Consider the following 22,072-nt stretch of genomic DNA (forward strand, 5'->3'; position numbering starts at 1 on the left):
CTGCCAAATATATCCAGACATTTAAAGAAAAACATTTGAGTCGTCAGGGCTGCATGAAACAAACTTTAATATGATCATATACTTCTCAATATCAGTACAAATAATATCTGCTTTAGTCGTACGTTCATATTAGCACAACCAAACTTTTACAAAATCGCAGCAAAAACAGAGGAGAAAAACAGGAATGTTTTATCAAAGCAGCTCTCAAGTTTCCTTCTTGCTGACCATGGATCAGTCAATGTCCCTGACATGGAATCTGATCCCAAATCAGGCTTCAGGAAACCAGATTAAACACTCTAAAGGTGCGGCCACACTAGATTTGATTCAATACACATTTAAAAGCATGCATACTGAATTTAGCATTATTATTATTCTGAATGTGTTCCAACTGAGAAGTCCAAATGCAAGAGATGATATTTAAAATATTTAGTATGCACATTTTTTTTTCCATACTTTTGCATTCTTAAAATCTAGTGTGACCAACTTACTGAGAGGAAACAGACCAATTATAACTCAAATTATTTCATTTATTTCCATTTTCTGTGTAACAAATCCTTTATTTTTATCTTTTAAAATAAGATCTTCAAGCAGACTGTGGAGACCATTGTCAGGTGAGAAGCACAATCAGAAAATGAACAGCCCGTGTATAGATTCAGTCTTGAATTTACAAGAACTGCAAATTTACGTGAGCAGCTGCCAAATGGAAAAAAACACAGAATTTCACTGTAATTAAAATAATCTCTATCTACACGCATAAATACATCCCGCTGTAGGATACACTGAGAAACACTTTATTTTTGACCGTAAAGCTTTTGACCATGCAATGCTCAAATTTCCTGCACTTTCGTGACCACAAAATACCCAAAATCCACCCTCATTCTGTGACTGTGGGTTATATCATTACATAGATCCAACAAAATATATATATATATTTATTTAAGGCTGATCTACAGGCCAAATACTACAAGGTAGCTGACGAACATTTAAATATGCACAAATTGAAGTGTACGTCATCGAAAATACATATTCCAACTATATTCCTACATACATACACGTGTCTGTCAAATACTGATGAGTTTGTATCCCTGGACTGCTGAGAATGACGCTTTTACAAATATAATGATCAAAAGGGGGACTGTTGTCATGGTGTTATCATGTTACCATAATTATCACAGGCCATTTAGATTGCTCTTTTAATTTCAAGTGAAATTTTGTGTTTAGGGGGCGCCCTTTGAAAGCAAAATAAACATCAGCAATTTTAAGTTACTTTTTAAAATTTCATCTTCTTAAGAAACTTGCATTAAAGTTCTGCCTAACTATTATTAAATATTCAATTTACTATTTACTACAAGCATATTCTGCTGTCCATAGCTTGTTTAGGGGGATGTTTAAGTATTTTTGCAAGGAAAAAAACTCAATCTCAGGCGACTGCATCCTTAACTAGACCTAGCAGCGTTAGTCGCTCCCTGAATGGAAAGGGTGTTGAGTGTCTGATACCGTTTTTGGAGAGCCACCTTCTAGCAAAGTTTATCTCTAAAACACCTGCATGAAAGTTAAAAGATAGTAGTTAAAGACCTTGATTAGAATCAGGTGCATTTAATTGGAGCTGGAGCTGAAGGTGGCCTTCCAGGAGCAGGACTGGACACCCCTGGTTTAGGGTACGAGGATTAGGATAGGGTTAGGATATAACATTCAGAGTTTAGAAAGTAAGGTGCAGGGATCTCAAACTACTAGCTAACACCACCTCAGTAGGTAATTTGCATTCAAGACCCCTGGTGAAGGGTTCAGGGTCATGGGGGTTGGGGTTAGGGTAGGGTTCTCAATCATGCTCCTGGTGATCTACCTCTTTAAATGACCCAATTAACTGGTTAAAGTCAGTTTGGAGGGTTGGAATTTAAGTGTACAGGAAGCAAGATCTCCAGGAGCAGGACCGAACACCTCTTGATCAGGGTAAGGTAAGGATATGACATTCAGAGTTGAGGGATTAGGGTGCAGGGATCTCAAACAACTGGCTGATACCACCTCACTAGGTAATTTGTGTTTGAGACCCCTGATGTAGAGTTCAGGATCAATGAATTAAGGTTTTGGCGCTCTATCCTGCTCCTGGTGATCTACCTCTTTAAGTGATCCCCAACTAGCTGGTTAAAGTGAGTTCGGAGGGTTGGAATTTAAGTCTACAGGAAGCAAGATCTCCAGGAGCAGAACTGAACACCTCTAGATCAGGGTAGGGTTAGGATATGACATTCAGAGTTGAGGGATTAGGGTGCAGGGATCTCAAACAACTGGCTGATACCACCTCACTAGGTAATTTGTGTTTGAGACCCCTGATGTAGAGTTCAGGATCAATGAATTAAGGTTTTGGCGCTCTATCCTGCTCCTGGTGATCTACCTCTTTAAGTGATCCCCAACTAGCTGGTTAAAGTGAGTTCGGAGGGTTGGAATTTAAGTCTACAGGAAGCAAGATCTCCAGGAGCAGAACTGAACACCTCTAGATCAGGGTAGGGTTAGGATATGACATTCAGAGTTGAGGGATTAGGGTGCAGGGACCTCAAACAACTGGCTAACATCACCTCACTAGGTAATTTGCATTTGAGTCCCCTGGTGAAGGGTTCAGGGTCATGGCGGTTGGGGTTAGGGTAGGGTTCTCAATCCTGCTCCTGGTGATCTACTTCTTAAGGTGACCCAAATAGCTGGTTAAAGTGAGTTTGGAGGGTTGGAACTTAAGTGTACAGGAAGCAAGATCTCCAGGAGCAGGACTGAACACCTCTAGATCAGGGTAGGGTCAGGATATGACATATGACAGAGTTGAGGGATTAGGGTGCAGGGATCTCAAACAACTGGCTAACACCACCTCACTAGGCAATTTGCATTTGAGACCCCTGATGTAGAGTTCAGGATTGTTGAGTTAAAAGTTGGGCACTCTATCCTGCTCCTGGTGATCTACCGCTTTAGGTGATCCCCAATACCTTGATTAGCTGGTTCAAGTGTGTTTGGAGGGTTGGAACTGAAGTCAACAGGAAGCTGGATCTCCATGAGCAGGATTGAGTTCCCCCGGTTTAGGATCTGGGATGTATCTGTAGTACCTAGTTCTCCCAACCGTAAGGCTTCACACCTGTACCTGAACTAGCCGTGCCTCTATCAGCAGGCCCCATAAGTGCATTGGTTTTCATCGTAATGTTTTGTACCTCCGTAGAAAGTAAAAAGCTCTAGCTGTCGTAAGCACCACCTTGACACAATGAAGGCACCTGGCGCACCCCTCAGGGTTCAATGAGTTCTTCTCATAAGAAGAAAAACAATGATGAGATCAACAACATGGAGACCAGGAGACAAACAAAAACACAAATCAGAAGTGAGGAATGTCTTCTTGAACGTTCCATAGCGCTTAAGTCTCTAGGGAATCACCACCACATTTCCACTGTTCAGGTAAAGAGTCAATACCCTACGTTGAGCTTGTTCTTGTTGAGCTCCCTCTCCAGGTTGCCAATGAGCGTGTCGATGCTCTCCTGCAAATCCCGTAGGTTGACCCTGTTGCTTAGTACTGGGCTGATCTCCTGGATCTTCATGTAGGCCTGGTAGGTGTGCTCTTTGGGTCGGTGCTCCCCGTAATCGGGGAGGATCTGATCGCAGGGGCTGATAGGCAGAGGTTCCTCTACTTGTAGCCTGTCCAAATCCTCTTCCTCACTCACTTCCTCTTCCTCCTCTATCTGCATTTCCTCAACCCTCTCCGTAGCCTCATCCACCTCAGACAACTCTTGTTCAGGGACGACATCTTCAGTACCCTTCGGTAAATCCTCCTGTACCACGTTCAGAGGCTCTTCGCTGGGAACGTCGTCATAGTCAGCCTCCTCCGGGCAGCTCGGTTGGAGGTACGTTTCCCGGCATCCGCTCCAGTCCCCGGCGTAGCGGTTACTGGGACTGTCCAGACGGCCAGCTCTGGGTCGCAAAACTCCCGCCATATCCGCCTCAGTTAGATTCAATACCTGTGGACGCTCTTTCCTCCTCCTAACGGCAGCCGTCACCACTGGGAGCGACTCCATCGGGGCAGGAACCGGAGATGAAGATTTACCCTGAGCGTCCACAACTACAAGAGAAAGAAAACAATGGGTTTAATAATTTGATTACAAATTAATGACATTTCAGATGATGAGAGAATATGTGGAATAACCAGTGTTGGGGGAAATGGTTAGCTACACTACAAGCTACTATCAAAAGTATTTTACATCATTGAAGCTATTAAAAGAGGCAATATCTTTGAAATAAAGAAATGATTTACAAAAATTAATTGAATGAAATGACAGAAAGAGGAGAATTTAGGCATTTCTTCTTTTAGTTATTTACTCCCCAACACTGACAATAACATATGGGGTTTTATTATAAAAAAAACTCAAAGCATGCAGAACAAATGAGATACATGCCACAAAACCCCAAACACACTCAAAAATCCTAACTACTGACACCAACCCAACTGGGCTAAACCTCAAATACTTTTTGTTGAACTCTGCCCAAAAACCCTTCTATTAAACTTGCCACAGAAGTCGTAACTAGATCTGGTGAAGGAAAGTGGCACAACAGTGGCAAACGATCATTATTTTTAGCTTCTATTTGAACAAATCTTCATGCTAGCAAGATATTGAGATCATGAAAGGATAGCGGAGGACACGCAAAGCACACCCGTTAATCCTGTTTACCTGTCCCGAACTGCCCTCTAAACCCTCTGTTGAATTTAGCTGCGGCCTACATGTGATGGGACGAGTAAAATAAACAAACAAACAAACAAGCAAAAATAAATATAAAAATGTGAGCTAAATAATTAGATTTGGTTGCTCTTAAAGGTGCCATAGAATGGAAAATTGAATTCACCTTGGCATAGTTGAATAATTAATAATTAATAATGAATAATGAATCGTAATGAATCGGGATCATTAATATGTACGGCCCCAATATTTGCATATGCCAGCCCATGTTCAAGGCATTACACAAGGGCAGCCAGTATTAACGTCTGGATCTGTGCACAGCTGAATCATCAGACTAGGTAAGCAAGCAAGAACAATAGCAAAAAATGGCAGATGGAGCAATAATAATTGACATGATCCATGATAACATGATATTTTTAGTGATATTTGTAAATTGTCTTTCTAAATGTTACGTTAGCATGTTGTTAATGTACTGTTAAATGTGGTTAAAGTTACCATCGTTTCTTACTGTATTCACGGAGACAAGAGAGCCGTCGCTATTTTCATTTTTAAACACTTGCAGTCTGTATAATTCATAAACACAACTTCATTCTTTATAAATCTCTCCATCAGTGTGTAATGTTAGCTTTAGCCACGGAGCACTATCAAACTCATTCAGAATCAAATGTAAACATCCAAATAAATATTATACTGCATGACGAACACTTTGTAAAGATCCATTTTGAGGGTTATATTAGCTGTGTGAACTTTGTTTATGCTGTTTAAGGCAGTCGCGAGCTCGGGGGCGGGGAGCGCGAGATTTAAAGGGGCCGCAGCCTGAATCGGTGCATATTTAATGATGCCCCAAAATAGGCAGTTAAAAAAATTAATAAAAAAAAATCTATGGGGTATTTTGAGCTGAAACTTCACAGACACATTCAGGGGACACCTTAGACTTATATTACATCTTGTGAAAGAACGTTCTAGGGCACCTTTAAGCCCAAAGTATACTCCATTTGATAGCATGCACGGGTGCCGGCGGTCGATGCATATGCTCTAGAAAGTTTCATCTTTGTCCAGTGATTTCTCCAGATGTTATGACTAATAAAAATGTCTTTGTACTCTTTTAAAATAAAGTTGTGGCTATCTCATAACCCCCTCACACAAGGGATTGTGTGTACATATAAAAAAGTAAATTATGTTGTTTTTATAATAAAAGAAGTACTTAAAGAATGGGCTAAAGGCTAGAATTTCTATGTACACAACCTGTTAAGCATAAGCTGGTTTTAAGTTGGTTTTTGGATGAATTTTTTTGGATGAGTTCCTGAGGTCAACAGCAAATCAAAAAGGTTTATGCTTAAACCAAAAAACTAACAAACAAGCATAAAATAAAACATAAAACAGCATAAAAGAAGGACTCACACATCATTACAGAAAATAAACAAACACACTCACACACTGCAGAATACACATCAATATATCATGCGTGTCAAACTGTGTGTGTCTCTACATGGGCTCAAGCAGACAAAAAGCCAGCCGTCCCACCGGCAGCTGGCCTCATGGGAGTTCTCCACGCCTGATGGAGGCTCTTTTGCAGCGAGAGGCCCTTCTAAACGGGCTGATTGTTCTACAGGGTGAGGCGGGCGGGTCGGACGGAGTTGAAGGTTAAGACAGGAATGTGCGTAATTATAGACTGAGGTTTACTGTACCGTTCCTCTGTGCTGGAGGAAGTCACGCACACGGCAGAGCGGGCGGGAGGGGGCAGCGGTCTGAAATCGGGACGAGTGGTGGGACGAGTTTTACGAGACGACCCCGAGACGCACAACAACACAACACACACCTCAGCCTTAAAGGAACAGCTCACCTAAACACATCTAATTACAATATTTCTGAAAAAATATAATGCAGTTTTGAAAAAAAAGAGCTTCAGGTTTCTGATGCTTGTGTGTAAGGCTCATCTATTCAAATATGCATAAAAAAAATATAATAAAAAACATAACATAGAAACACCACACACACAAAAAGGTAAAAAAATAATTATAAAAATACAATTTAAATAAAGAAAGAAAAAAATGTAAAAAATACAAACTAATAAAAATTAGATTAAAATAAATAAATAAAAATAAATACGTAAATAAAGAAAGAAAAATGTAAAAAATAACTAATATAAATTTGATTATAATAAATAAATAATAGATTAAAGTAAATAAATACATAAATAAACAAACAAATGAAAAATAATAAATAAAAAATGTAAAAATAAATGATAAAATAAGATTTAAATAAATAAAAATGAGATTATAATAAATAAATGAAAATTAAAAATTAAGTAAATAAATAACTAAAGAAAAATGAGATTAAAATAAATAATATATTAACGTAAATGAATACATAAATAAATAAAAAACTAGATTTGAATAAATAAATGATCAATTAAATTATGTAAAAATAAATAACTAAAATACATTTTCAAATAATATTTTGACAAATCTATTTATCTATGCATATATTTTTACTACTACTATTATTATTGTCTTAAAAATCTTAATTAAATTATTAAATTGAAATATAGTTGTTTATATATATTTTATGTTTAATAAATACAAAAAATATACTGAAAAATAATTGGTTTATTATTAAATTTATAAATATATCATTAATATTTAATAAAATAAAATAACTGTTTATTATTATTAATTGCTATTTTATAATAAATATTTGTATATTTATTAAATCATTAAAGAAATGTATTCCTAATAATGCTATTGCACTGTAAAATAAAAACTATAATTTTATAAAATAATAATAATTTTACAGAACAACATTAAAATAACAATACTAATATTCAGTGCTGTTTTCAGTTTGACTTTCTTAACCCAAAGAGTTTTCATTTTATCAGAAAACTGCAGGGAAACCTTCAGATAACAGGTTTATAAATGATTCTCATGACAAAACTGTCCTAACTTTCTGCCTTGTGTCTCCTGTCGAGTTTGACGTGAAGAATCAAACGTGGAGATGAGTTATGATGAACTGTCACCTGGCCAGAGCTGGAGCAGGTAATGAAGGACCTCGATGTGTTTCTTGAAGTGCAGAGCGCTGGCCAGCTCCTCCGAGTCGATGAAGACCCGGTTCCCGTGACACGACGCCTCCTGCCTCTGGCTGAGTAGAACCGGACCGAAACACACCGCCAGGTTCTGACAGGTCATCTTATTGACCTCGTGATGGGACGCCACGCGCTTCAGGTGATCCAGGAGCTTCCGCAGGGTCACCTGATGACACAAAACACACGCGTGAGAACGCGGACGACAGACGCTTCCGGCTTCTTCCAGAACGTTCCGGTACCTTCTCGACGTCCGGCAGAATCTCCAGCAGGCTGACGGCGTGGTCCGTGTCGGACGCCTCGTTCTCGCAGCCGCCGCTTCCCATCTGCAGCGGCCTCTTCGCCATGGAGTCCAGAACACACTCGTACAGCTGCTTCGTGATCAGAGGATGAGGAAGCTCCCGCAGGTAGTCCTTCAGCACGCCTGCACACACACAAACAAACACACCGCTCTGAGCAAATGTGAAAATACAGCAATAAAAAATACAAAAATAAGATTATAAATAAATCAAAATAAGATTAAAATGAATTAATACAAATATATTTGAATAAATAAATCAAAAAATGTTAAAAACAAAATAAAAATAAGATTAAAATGTAAAAAATAAATAAATAATAAAAATAAGATTAAAATGAATAATTTTTTTTTAAATAAATATAAATGTAATATTTAAATAACTAATAAGAATTAGATTTAAATAAATAAAAATTGATTAAAGAAAAACAAATACATAAATAAGCAAATAAATACATATGAAATAATGAAAAATGTAAAAATAAATGATAAAATAAAATTTAAATAAATAAAAATGTAAAATATAAATAACTAATAATAATTAGATTAAAATAATAAAAGTTAGATTATAACAAATAGATTAAATGAGTAAATAAATAATGAAATAAAAATTAGATTAAAGTAAATAAATCCATAAATAAACAAAGAAATGTATATTCATAAATAAAAATATAAATAAATGATAAAATAAGATTTAAATAAATAAAAAATAAATAAATAACTAATAAAAATTACATAAAAAATAGATTAAATAAAATAAATAGGTGAACAAATAAATAAATTAATAAAATTAATAAAAATTTGAATATAATAAATAAATAAAAATAGACTAAAAATATAAAATGAAAATAGCTTAACATAAATAAATACATAAACAAATACATAAATAACAAAATTACGTAAAAATAAGTAACTAACTAAATAAAATTAGATTAAAATAAATAATTAAAATAGATTAATGTAAATAAATACATAAATAAACAAACATAAATAACAAAAAATAGATTCAAATAAATAAATGATTAATTAAATAATGTAAAAATAAGTAACTAAATAAATAAAATTAGATTAAAATAAATAATTAAAAGAAAAATGTCAAACAAATAAATGAAAAAAAAAAAAAGATTAAAATAAAAAAAAATTTAAACAAATGAATAATACATATAATAGTAATAATACTATAATGAGTCAAAAATGTAAATGTATATGTAGATGTTTCTGTCATTTTAGGATGAGTGTCCGTCATATTTGAGGATCTGTGGCATCTGAAGGAACGAAAACCTGTTATAGAGTTTTTATATTTATCTGCTATTGGTCAGTCAAACGGACAGTCCCGCCCCTAAACTCACACCATTGGTCGAGACAGAAGCTGATCTGTCGGGCTGCTCAATAAAACCGAGTATATTTTTTCAGAAATTACTGTTATTATCAGCTGTAATATAAATGTTCATTTGTCACTCTAAACCTGACAGAGCTGGAGATGTGAAAGCACAGCGTAAGATCGCGGTGAGATTAAACAAACCGACAAATGAAAGATAATATCATCTGGAGTCGGTCATTACTCGTCTCTCCAGGGCTGTGATTGGCTGGATTCGTTCCCGCTCTGAAGGCCTGGGATCAGTGCGCCGGGAGCCAGAGGAAGCTCTATTGTTGTGCCGGTGTTTCAGCGGAGGAGCTGGAATTCAGCCCGGAATGTTGCGGTTAGAAACGAGATTCAGACGCAGGTTTCACACCTGAGCGGTCACACACACACACACACACACACACACACACACACACACACACACGCACACTCTTTCCATAGGTGTAATGATTTTTATACTGTACAAACTGTACATTCTCTCCTCTTACACTAACTCTACAATCACAGAATTTTACATTTTCAAAAAACATAATTCTGATTTATAAACTTCTTTCCTCATGGGACCAAAAAAACAACCAAAAAACAAAAAAACAAACAAACAAAAAAACTAATTAAATTAGATTTAAAGATTAAAGAAAATAAATATATGAATAAATAAATGAAACTGTAAAAAAGTAATAACTAATAAAAATTAGATAAAAATAGATTAAAGAAAAAAAAATATATGAAAAAATAAATAAACAAATAAATGAAAATGTAAAAAATAAATAACTAATAAAAATGAGATTAAACTAAATAAATGAAAATAGATTAATGTAAATAAATAAACAAACAAACAAATAAATAAAAAAATATTCAAATAAAAAATAATTAATTAAATTATGTAGAAATAAATAACTAAATAAATGAAATTTGATTAAAATAAATAATTAAAATAGATTAATATAAATAAATACATACATAAACAAACAAACAAATAAAAAATAGATTCAAATAAATAAAGGATTAATTAAATGATGTAAAAATAAATAACTAACTAAATTAAATTAGATTAAAATAAATACATTAAAATAGATTAATGTAAATAAATACATAAATAAACAAACAAATAAATAACAAAAAATAGATTCAAATAAATAAATGATTAATTAAATGATGTAAAAATAAATAAATAACTAAATTAAATTAGATTAAAATAAATAATTAAAATAAGAACAATGCCAATAAATAAATAAATAAAATAAGATTAAAATAAATAAAATTAAAATATGTAAAAATTAAAATATGTAAATAAATATTTGGGATATTTTGATTATAAATATTTGCGTTTTTCCACAGGCCAATTAACAGACTGTAAATAGAAGCGCTAATTCAGTCAGACGTGACCTCTGACCTAGGAAGTGTATGTGACAGCAGCAGCATGTCATGAGCAGCACACACACACACACACACACACACACACACACACACGGTCGTGACCTGGAGTCGTTTAAAGCTCTTGAGGTCATCAGGAACAGCGCCTCGATCTGTCGGTGTCGTTGTGGTTCAGTTCATCTCAGCTGTGTGAGTTTATATAAATATATATATAAATACTGAATAATGTTGATAAATGTGGGCAGCTCTATATCAGCAGACTGATTGGCTGGCTGGCGGCCAGATGCATGATGGGACTTTGAGCCACACATTGGTTTAAAAGGCCAAAATTGGCTAATAAACACCACCTGCTCATACAAAACTACAACTTCACACACACACACTGAACTCTGACGCTTCAGTGATTCAACAGCTCATGATTTCTGTCAATATATCACAGGATAAAGATCTGAATATATAGAATCTTTGTGTCGACCTCTGACCTCTGGTTGATCTGAAAAAAGCAGAATGCTCCAAAAATAGGCACAGATGTTCGGATGCCGTACCTGTGATGACGTTGATATCGGGGTAGTTGTTCTCGGAGAGCTCGACGGCGTGACTGTCCCTCTCGAACGCTTCCCGCAGCTCCTTCTTCACCGCAGCCGAACCGCAGAGACGATACAGACCCACCACCTGTCAATCAAACACACACAACCTTTACACAACTTCACAACAACGTTACTAATCTGTGTTAGTGTTTGACTTAAGCCTTCATTGTTGTAGATGTAAAATCTTGCACGCAACTCCTTATTATCCACTTCTTCATGAACATTTCCTGTTTGCTGCAGGAATGGAAAGTTCCGGAGTCTTAACCTGTCTGGATTGGGAGCAGCTCACACCTGGAGTCAACAAGTGCTCAGTGTGTGTGTGAAAAACAACTGAACAACCCTTCCTGTGACACACACACACACACACTCATTCAGAATGAGTTCTGCTGTGGGCGGAGTTAAGATCAGAGGGAGCCAATGAGATTACTAGAACACTAACAACTAAAACCACACAACCTGCCTAATGTATACTACACTAAATATACTATAATGTAGTATTTATACGATATTAAACATTTTTAAATTAAACAGAGTTTTTTTAAGAGAATACCTGGATTTCGATTCCAATATTAATCACGCAGCGAGGTCATGTGACAAGATTAACACACTACTATTTTAAACATTCATAAATGCACAAATTAATGCATGAATTAATGCATTAATAAATAAATAAATGCAAAAATGCATGAATAAATAATGCAAAAAATAAATGCAAGAATAAAAAATGCATTAATAAATAATGCATAGATAAATAAATGCATAAATAAATGCATGAATAAATAATGCATAGATAAATAAATGCATGAATAAATAATGCATAGATAAATGAATGCACAAATAAATGCATGAATAAAAAATGCATAAATAAATAATGCATAGATAAATAAATGCATGAATAAATAATGCATAGATAAATACATGAATATAAAAAATGCGAGAATAAATAATGCATAGATAAATGAATGCACAAATAAATGCATAAATAAAAAATGCATAAATAAATACATGAATAAAAAAAAATGCGAGAATAAATAATGCATAGATAAATAAATGCATAAATAAATGCATGAATATAAAAAATGTGAGAATAAATAATGCATAGATAAATAAATGCATAAATTAATGCATGAATAAAAAAAAGCATTAATAAATGCAAGAATAATTAATGCATAAATGCATGAATAAAAACATTAATAAATAAATGCATGATTAAATAAATGCTTGAATAAATTGATAAATAAATAAATGCATAAATAATTATATAAATAAATAAATAATTAAATATTGAGAATATACTTCACAGAATTCAGCAGGCATTAAACTAGTATTGTATTTCAATCACAGTCCAGCACATTCCGCAGTGATTTAGCAGCACAGGCTCCAATAAACAGAAGAAATTCCCTACAATGTGAAACAGCAGCTTGATTCAGACCCGCGGTGTGTGTGTGTGTGTGTGTGTGTGATGGTGTGTGTGTGTGTGAGAAACTCTAAAACTGTCACCCAGAGGAAATAATAGCTTGACCACAGTCCTGTTAAAAACAGCTGAGGAGTTTCCTGAATCCACCAAAACCTTCCTCTTTTCTTCCCCTAGTTAAGAACACATCCTGATTCTGGGTTAGCCTTCATTTTTAGCTTCGCCATGTGACCACAGATTCCATGCGACCGCTAACGTGACATGCATCAAACCAAAGGAGGAATTTTTCATTTGGGCAGGAGCCAAACGTCCCCACACGGACTCTCCGCTTAGTTTCCGGAACTGCTCTTTAATAGGTCAAACTTTAGAGGTCACATGCTAATTCATAAAAATAACACAGTTCGAAATGAGAAATAATTTAGCACGAGTAAAAGAGACAAAATGTTCCATTTTTAGATGAACTATTCCTTTAAACAGGCAAGAAGGGCTGGGGAAAAACCCTCCCGGCACACAGCTAATCATTTACCCGCACAAACACACACTGAGTGGATGTTTCCCGCGGCCATAGTTCATAAGAAACATTCCTTTAGTATACGTGACCTTCGAATGTTGTGTATCTGAAGCCCGAAAGAGCGGCTTTCTTAAGACAAACTATAAAAGCTTTAGTAAAGAACCCCACACAGTGATCAGCTGCGCTTTGACCTTAAAACAAGCTCTTACCAAGAACACTACAGTAACGCCAATTCAGTGAACTAAACCACAGTAACCACTACATGCTATATACTTCATATTAGCTTTTAAAAAGCAGTAAACTCAATGTGTCTCAAACTGTAGTGTGCTACATTGCTGTCACATGACCAAGCATATTTACATTAGCAAGAAACATCCAATTATCATCTTAGAAATAAATGCAATAATTACACATTTGTGGTACCCGTGATACCACAGAAATACCGCAGATTAGAGCTTGTGAAGCTGTAGGGTACTTAAATACTGCACAGTATAGTGCAAAAAATAAGGAAAAATCTGAAAAATAGTATGCAATAACCAACGCTTTAAACTAGTATGCTGCACTTGTCACATGACCTCACTAGTCTGCATGAATCCAGAAACAATCTTGTTGATTTTGGTTACAAATGTAGTTGTTATTTAAATACTGCATACTAACTTAAAATAGCATGTGACTTTTTTTTTTTAACCCGTATTAGGTTACACAGTTGTCACATGACCTTGCTAGGTTGCATCATCTAAAAAAAATGACATATCAGTGCAACCTGAAAGCAGCGCAAGAAAAACATGCTAAGTTTGATATGCAGATCCATGGGATTTAGCAGTAGATTTAGCATTCGGAGGGTCAACTGAGGTAAAAACAGCAACTTTAAAGCCTTCCCAAAGGATCTACACCAAACTCTTTCTCAGCTGGTCCAGAATCAGATTGTCTACGTGTGTGTATTAGGGTAAATCTGGCTACATCTGATCTGAGAACAGCAGACAAGAGTTGTTTAATGGGTTGACAGCAGACACACTCGGTGGGATGAATGGACGAGAACAGCATTAAACTCTGGGTGACACTGTAACAGAGACAGATTGTGTGTGTGTGTGTGTATAACGGAGATGAATGGCTAGAACTTTGGCAATATGCCTGTGCACACAAACCACGGAGAGGCCTTGCTAAGCTTGTTTGTGTGAGTGTGTAATGTCCCCGGACAAGGACTTTAGAACGGTTGGCAAGCTCACTTTAACCGAAGCCTAACAAATGACAGAAGACACTCATACACTTCAAGGCAAAGTGCGTAATTTCTGGGCTCAATTCTGATTTATTGCTCAGATCAGGCTGGTCACAGTATTTTTTTATAGTGTGAACTGGTCATGATCCTGAACTGACCCGCATGTGCAAAAGATAAACAAAGATTTAGCCACAGCCATATCACACTGTAACCCACAAACGAGGGTCAATCCAATGCTGGATTTGCACAAAAGATGAACATGACGGCACATGCTAGTGGATGAGTTGAATCAACTCCACAGCAACTACATCAATTTATCCACTAACCATTCAGAAACGTCCAGTTTCATTCTAAAAGTTGTAACTTCTTCCTGAGTCTCTCCATCAGTGTCGACTCCGGTTTGAACAATGTAAGGCCAGCTTTCCAGCTTTGTTGTTGTTGAGCTGTTAAAGCTCCGCCCTCTTCTGGAAAGGGGACGGGAGCAGCAGCTCATTTGCATTTAAAGGGACACACACAAAAACGCCGTGTTTTTGCTCACACCCAAATAGGGTCAAATTTGACAAGCTATAATAAATGATCTGTGGGGGATTTTGAGCTGAAACTTCACAGACACATTCTGGAGGGGCATTACAGGTCCCCTTTAAACAAAGATTTAGCCACTGCCATATCACCCTGTCGCCCAAGACTGGATGCCCACTGAAGCCAAGCAGGGATGAGAGATGGATGGGAGACCTCCTGGGAAAACCAGGTTGCTGCTGGAAGAGGTGTTAGTGAGGTCAGCAGGGGGTGCTAATCCTGTGGTCTGTGTGGGTCCTAATGCCCCAGTATAGTTATGGGGACAGTATACAGTAACAAGCACCGTCCTTCGGATGAGACATTAAACCGAGGTCCCGAGGTCATTAAATTTCCCAAGGCACTTTTAGTAAAAGAGCAGGGATGTAACCCCAGTGTCCTCGCCTCTATTGGCCCTTATCAATCATGGCCTCCGAATAATCCCCATCCATTGAACTGACTCTATCACTCTCTCCTCTCCACCTTTAGCTAGTGTGTGGACTGGCACCATTGTACTGTGGCTGCTGTTGCATCATCCTGCACACTGGTGGTGGTTGAGGACCTCGATTGTGAAGCACTTTGGGTGTACAGTAGTACATAGTAAATGTAAAGGTATGCAGCATGCTTTTGTACAGAATTAAACACAGAGGCACTGAAGTAAGTGTTTACACATTCATTTATAAGGTAAAGTGCTGCATAAGCCAGGCAAACTGGTGTGCATGTGATAAGAAGGACACAGACAAGGACGAGGAAAAAAAGAGAGCAAATTTTATAGTTTTGCTTGTATAGAGTTTTCAACATAAGACCTCAGTGTCCCTCCATTGACTACCTTGGCAGCTGTCTTCCATATTAATATGGAATATCAGATATGGGACATTTCGCCTGCAGTCTGAATGCAGCCATGGAGATACAAGAGTGCATAATTTCTGGGCAACTACTGGGACCAAATGAAATTGCAAAACTCCACAAACATTTCTACTGCTCTTTCTGACCCATCACTGGCAGTTCTAAACTCTTCTAAGACTCTTTTGAAGGTGCCACAGTGAAAGTTAATGTATCAATGGCTTATTTACAGTTACAGATTAAACTGGATTAGAAGAAATCTTTGTCTTATGCAATTTGGCATCAAAAGAAGAGATTTGGAGATTTGGTTTGGAACTGCATGCAAATCAAAGAGCCATAAAGATCTGCTCCTCTCACCTGACAACCCCTCCTCTCGATCTCAGAGATGCACTTCTCGATGAGCAGTGGAACCATCAATCCAGATGCTTCCCGTTCCACCACGCGCCGAGCCTCTACGCCGAACACCTGCGTTTCGTGATCCCCCGCTGGGCCATCAAGAGAGTTCTGCCTCTGCTCCATGAGACTCAGCTTCACGTAGATCATCCCACGCGGTTCCAGGCGGACCGCAAGCTGGTGTGTCTTACTCACACGAAACAAGGCTGGGAGAACCACGGTTCCATGGCAGCACACCCGGTTCCGTCGTGGCGTGGATTCCCAACTGAAGACGACAAGTTTGAGGTGCTGAGCGTTCTCCAACTCGATGTTAAAGGTGTGGTCCATGTCCAGAAAGGCTGTGCGACAGGTCAGCAAGGCCGTACGAGCTTTGTTGACAGAGTCCACCTGGATGGCACAGTAGATGTTGCGGGAATCAACCCGTGGTGGCTTCAGGTCCTCCGCACCATAGAAGTGCAGACTCATTAGTCCCGAGATGTACGTTAGGCACTTTGGCTGCTCGGAGAAACTGTACGAACGGAAGGCATCGATATCCAGCTCTGTGCCAGGAAGCTTTGGACTTCCACCATTCCCATTGGGATCCCTGTCTCGGGGTTTACCGTTCTTTCTTTCCGAGTTGCCGTGCTTGCCCGACTTGGCCACAAGTTCAGGAGAGTCTCCGTCACTTAGGTAACCTCCCTTACTGGCCGATTTGGGAATGCCGGCGCTGTTGCTCCTTCTCTTATCAAAGTTGTGCTGAGTAGAAACACTGCTGTCCAGATGGTACCGCCAAATCACATTCCCACTCGCCAATGCAGTCGTCACACCTGACGGTGACAGTCTGGGCTGGGACTGGCCCAGCTCTGCCATCCCATTGGCTCTAGGTGAGTGAGCCCTGGGTTCTGATTGGCTGTTGCTGATGGGCACATTGCTGGGAGGGTTCCCTTTAACGCTAAGCTTCCGACTAAGATCAGGCAGTTTCTTCATCTTCATAGAAAGTTTTCGGACAGTCCGTGGTGACTTGATTTTATCGGGAAAAGACCAGTTGATAGATGTACTCCTTTTAGCTGGGTTTGGACTAGAAGAAGGAGAAAGTCCACCAGTGGACTGCTCTGAAGGATCTGTGGGAAGAACAAGGTGGATTTAATTAGTAAATTTCCCTGAAAAACTGACCCCCAGGTCTTGTGGATGTGCGATTTAAGTGATTTACGTTGGAAAGGTCACACGTGACGTAGGCGGAAGTACCGACCCAGTGTCTACAAAGAGACTGTGCAAAGACTGAGTCAAATGCCCTTTACAAAAAAAGGTAAAACAACGATGTTGGACGATTTTGAAGAGAAAAATTAGTTTTCCGGTACTTCCGCCTACATCATGTGTGAACGTGATTACGTAATGCGTGAAGTCGTGGATGCGCATCACAGAGCAGTGCAAGACGAGCATTTCTGGTTAAAAAGTATATACATTTTTATTTCTTTTTAGAAAATGACCGATGGTTTCTCTAGATAAGACTCTTATTCCTCGTCTGGGATCATGTAGAGCTCTTTGAAGCTGCACTGAAACTGACATTTGGACCTTCAACCCGTTGAACCCCAGTGAAGTCCACATTAATTTCTTTCCGACTGAAGACAGAAAGACATGAACATCTTAGATGACGTGGGGGTGAGTAAATGATCAGGAAATGTTAATTCTGGAGTGAACTAACCCTTTCAGCAGCACATATTATCGCATCTTACATCTTCAGTAATTCAATGACTTATCATCAATTATTCCTTACTTAACCAAGACCCTTGTTGTGTGCCTGAAACTAAGCTAGCCCACTTGACCCATTATCCATAACTCCTTCCTATTCCTTCTGACCTGTTCACTCCTGTTTAGTCCACAGGATTCCCCCTTTGCTCTACACACATAATAACTACATATATCCCAAAAAGTCCCTTTCCAGCTCAACCACACACATCAAAAACACGGAACATCTGTGGAACATTCCAGAGCGGAACATTTAACCAGACCTTCCATTGGCCGAGAGCGTTGTGGTTAAATCGCTCCATCACCCTCAGCATAATTTGCTCTTGCTCTCTCGATTAGTAGATTCCTTTTTATGAGAGACTTCTGGATCTGGGATGCAGTTATCTCCGCAGCATGTTACCGCAGTCATTGTGCAAAAGCTGACAAATCAGATTTCTATTAAAGTTGTACATGCAACCAAGATCGGCCTCTTTTCCTCTCTTTCTCTCATGTTCGTCTGCTTTACTACAACAGCGGCTCTGTTGCCGTAGTCCAGGGCCTCCTTCAACACCCGCCGTTTGATCTGGTACTTACCCGCCCAGATAAAACAAAGACCCGATTCTGTTAAAGAGAGAGAGAGACATGCCAGTGTGAAGAGACCAAAGCAAGGAGAAAGACTCTATTTTGAAAGAGACTGATGCGGCGGAGATGGGACGGGGTTCACTCTTTGGGGTTGGGGTTATGGAAAAAAAAATCAACGTCTACTTAAAGGGACAGATCACCCAAATATGAAGATTTTGTCATCATTTACTCCCCCCTTTGTTGGTCTTATACATACAGGTACACCTTTCTATCATAACTGAGTCACAATGAAGTCCGTTAAAACAGGCAACTTATATTCATCTAGTTTCTTATTGTTGACATTTACCATTGCATGTTATTCTGAAGAAAACTCTTGCCTCAAAATATTTACAGTAGAAGTATCAAAATATGACTTTTTCTGCCTCTGGAACGACATTTCTTTCTGCTGATGTAAGCAAGGCCATGTGGGAGGAGTGCAATAATGCTGACCAATAATATCTTAGCCCACTTTTCACAATCCAATCAAATGCCACCAATTAAACATAACAGTAGTCTATGTGAACTGAATGAAAGAGATTTGGGATTCATACAGGTTTGGAACGACACACTGCAAAAAAATGCTGTTCTTACTTAGTTTTTGTCTTGTTTCTGGTCAAAATACCTTAAAGTAAAAATTATTTCTTGTTTTCAGAAAAAATAAGTCAAAATTAAGTGAGTTTTTCCTTAAAACAAGCAAATCTGCCAGTGGGGTGAGTAAAGTAATCTTATATCAAACCAAAAATAAGATATATAATCTTGTTTTCAGTTTGGATTAAGATTATTTTGCTTGTTTTAAGGAAAAACTCACTTAATTTTGACTTATTTTTCCTAAAAACAAGAAAATAATTTTTACTTATCAAGAAAATGCTTCTTGATCTAAGAATTTTTATATATTTGGACTGGAAACAAGACAAAAATTCTAAGAACAGCATTTATTGCAGTGCATGATGACAGAAAATTCATTTTTGAGTGAACTATCCCTTTAACAAAGACTTATACTTTATCATCAAGCTCTTTCTTTATTTAAAAAGAGCTAATTTGGGGGCTGCACTATTAATTGTAATAGTGATTTCTGTCGATTAAAGGGTTAGTTCACCCAAAAATGAACATTTCTTACATTAATTACTCACCCTCATGTCGTTCCACACCCGTAAGACCTTCATTCATCTTCAGAACACAAATTAAGATATTTTTGATGAAATCCGATAGCTCCGTGAGGCTTGCAAGATAGCTAACACTTTCAGATGCACAGAAAGCTACTAAAGACATATTTAAATCAGTTCATGTGACTACAGTGGTTCAATATTAATATTCTAAAGTGGCAAGAATACTTTTGTGCGACAAATTTTTTTCAACAATATCTAGTGATGGGCGATTTCAAAACACTGCTTCATGAAGCTTTATGAATCATTTGTATTGAATCAGTGGTTCAGAGCGTGAATCAAACTGCCAAAGTCACGCCACCCAGTGGTGAACCATTGAAATTTCGAAACGCTTATGACATAACGAAGCCTCGTTTACTGAAATCACGTGACTTTGGCGCTCCGAACCACTGATTCGAAACAAAAGCTTCGAAGCTTCATGAAGCAGTGTTTTGAAATCGTCCATCACTAGATATTGTTGAATAAAGTCGTTATTTTGTTTTTTGGCGCACAAAAAGTATTCTCGTCGCTTTATAATATTAAGGTTGAACCACTGTACTCACATGAACTGATTTTGAACCATCGGATTTCATCAAAAATATCTTAATTTGTGTTCTGAAGATGAACAAAAGACATGGGGGTGAATAATTAATGACAGAATTTTCATTTTTGGATGAACTAACCCTTTAAGCATGCGCATCTGCTGGTTATTTATCCTGAAAACTTTTTTCATTTTACATTTTAACCAGTTTTCATGATGTAAAGAGTGTGTTAATCACATTTCTGTTAACATACTGTAACTTTCAAAACTGTTTTGCATATACAATGTGTACATGAAAGAGTTGCTAAAGCTCATGACTGTGTGTGTGTGTGCGATTATTTAGTGTTTTTGATTAAGACAGGTGGTCAGTGGGTCGATCTGGTCACTCGTCACACTAATTATAGAGTGTCAGAAGACATTTTACATCTTAAAACTGTCACACACACACACTAACCGAAGTATTTATCTGAGACAGTGAAGTCTGATGTCATGGACTGTGTGTTGAACTGATCCCAGATCTGCTCTCTCTCTCTAAATGATTCAAAAGCTTCATTTAGAGTCTCAGAACAAAGCTCAATTACACACAGCAGGGTTCGGCTCACTTCATTAATACTTTAAGGCTCTCGTTTAATTCATGAGTGTGAATTTGAATTGAACGGCTCACGGCCCACAGGATGCTGAATAGTAAAGACAGGAAGAGGAATTTACTGAATTACAATTGAACAAAACTCAAACAGAGTCACACAATGGAGGAACGTCATGAGCCGACAATATAAATAATTCATCGTAAATTTGTACGGCTTTAAGTCCTGAGAATCACACACACACACACACACACACACACACACACACACACAGGTCTGGGGTCGACTGCTGCCTTTTGCAATGCCACACTCAGATCCAGTTACCTGCCACCCACAGGATTATGGGTAATATTACCTTCTCCATGTCATCACTAATGTAAAAGTAGAGAGCGCTCAATCTGAGTGTGTGTGTGTGTGTGTGTGTGTGTGTGTGTGTGCCACTCGTGTTTCAGAGGGTGATGGGACACACATGAGCTAAAGTCAACAACACATGAGGAAAGATCCGGAGTGGAACACACCACTGCATTCAGAACAGAGCCTCACACACACACACACACACACACACACACAAAATGTAATCAGTACCATATATATATAATTACAGTTTAACATTATCATGTGATCTAATGTCACTCATCACACGGCGCTGGTCAGAACGAGACATCAGCTCAGGACGGCCTGACGCGCGTCTTTAATGTGCATGACTGCATTAGTGAATAATGTCACACATTCATACAGCGCTAAATATAGAGCTGAGAGAGTCCGAGATGAGAGATGATATCAGTGATCCTTCAGCCGATTCGTCCGAACAAACACACATTAACAACTCGCAAACGCTGTGATTTAATTAAATAAATGTGTGTGTGTTTCATATGTGTGTTCATTCTCACAAGATACAAATGCATTTAAAAACACAACATGTGGAAAACCATCTTCACAAACTTGTACTGAGAAGCATTTATAGACGGTTTTCTGACGTTTAATGTTTCAAAATGAAAATTCAAATCTATATTCTATAATAAGGCCATTAAGGTCATAAGTATTAGTACTGTCCTGTAAAATTATTATTATTCATAAATACTCTTCTTAAAATATTTGTTTCACAGTGAAATGTTACAATAGTAACATTACTTTTTATATTTAATATCTGTATTTAGTA

The 22,072-nt window shown here is 37.5% G+C and overlaps 1 protein-coding gene across 2 annotated transcripts in view; it reads right to left on the reverse strand.

The window, feature by feature from the left end:
* Nucleotides 1–50: 50 nt before the first annotated feature.
* Nucleotides 51–22,072, reverse strand: part of syde2 (synapse defective 1, Rho GTPase, homolog 2 (C. elegans)) — a 35,119-nt gene continuing 13,097 nt past the window's right edge. For both annotated transcript variants that reach the window (XM_048178199.1, XM_048178200.1), the window contains exons 3-7: nucleotides 16,286–17,421; nucleotides 11,351–11,477; nucleotides 8,016–8,197; nucleotides 7,711–7,942; nucleotides 51–4,081 (exon numbers count right to left, since the gene is read on the reverse strand). In XM_048178199.1, coding sequence (XP_048034156.1) covers nucleotides 3,432–4,081; nucleotides 7,711–7,942; nucleotides 8,016–8,197; nucleotides 11,351–11,477; nucleotides 16,286–17,421 — 2,327 coding nt within the window. In that variant the 3' untranslated portion in view covers nucleotides 51–3,431. The remainder of the gene's footprint in view (nucleotides 4,082–7,710; nucleotides 7,943–8,015; nucleotides 8,198–11,350; nucleotides 11,478–16,285; nucleotides 17,422–22,072) is intronic.

Source organism: Megalobrama amblycephala, linkage group LG24, assembly GCF_018812025.1.
Source record: "Megalobrama amblycephala isolate DHTTF-2021 linkage group LG24, ASM1881202v1, whole genome shotgun sequence".
Lineage (NCBI taxonomy): Eukaryota > Metazoa > Chordata > Actinopteri > Cypriniformes > Xenocyprididae > Megalobrama > Megalobrama amblycephala.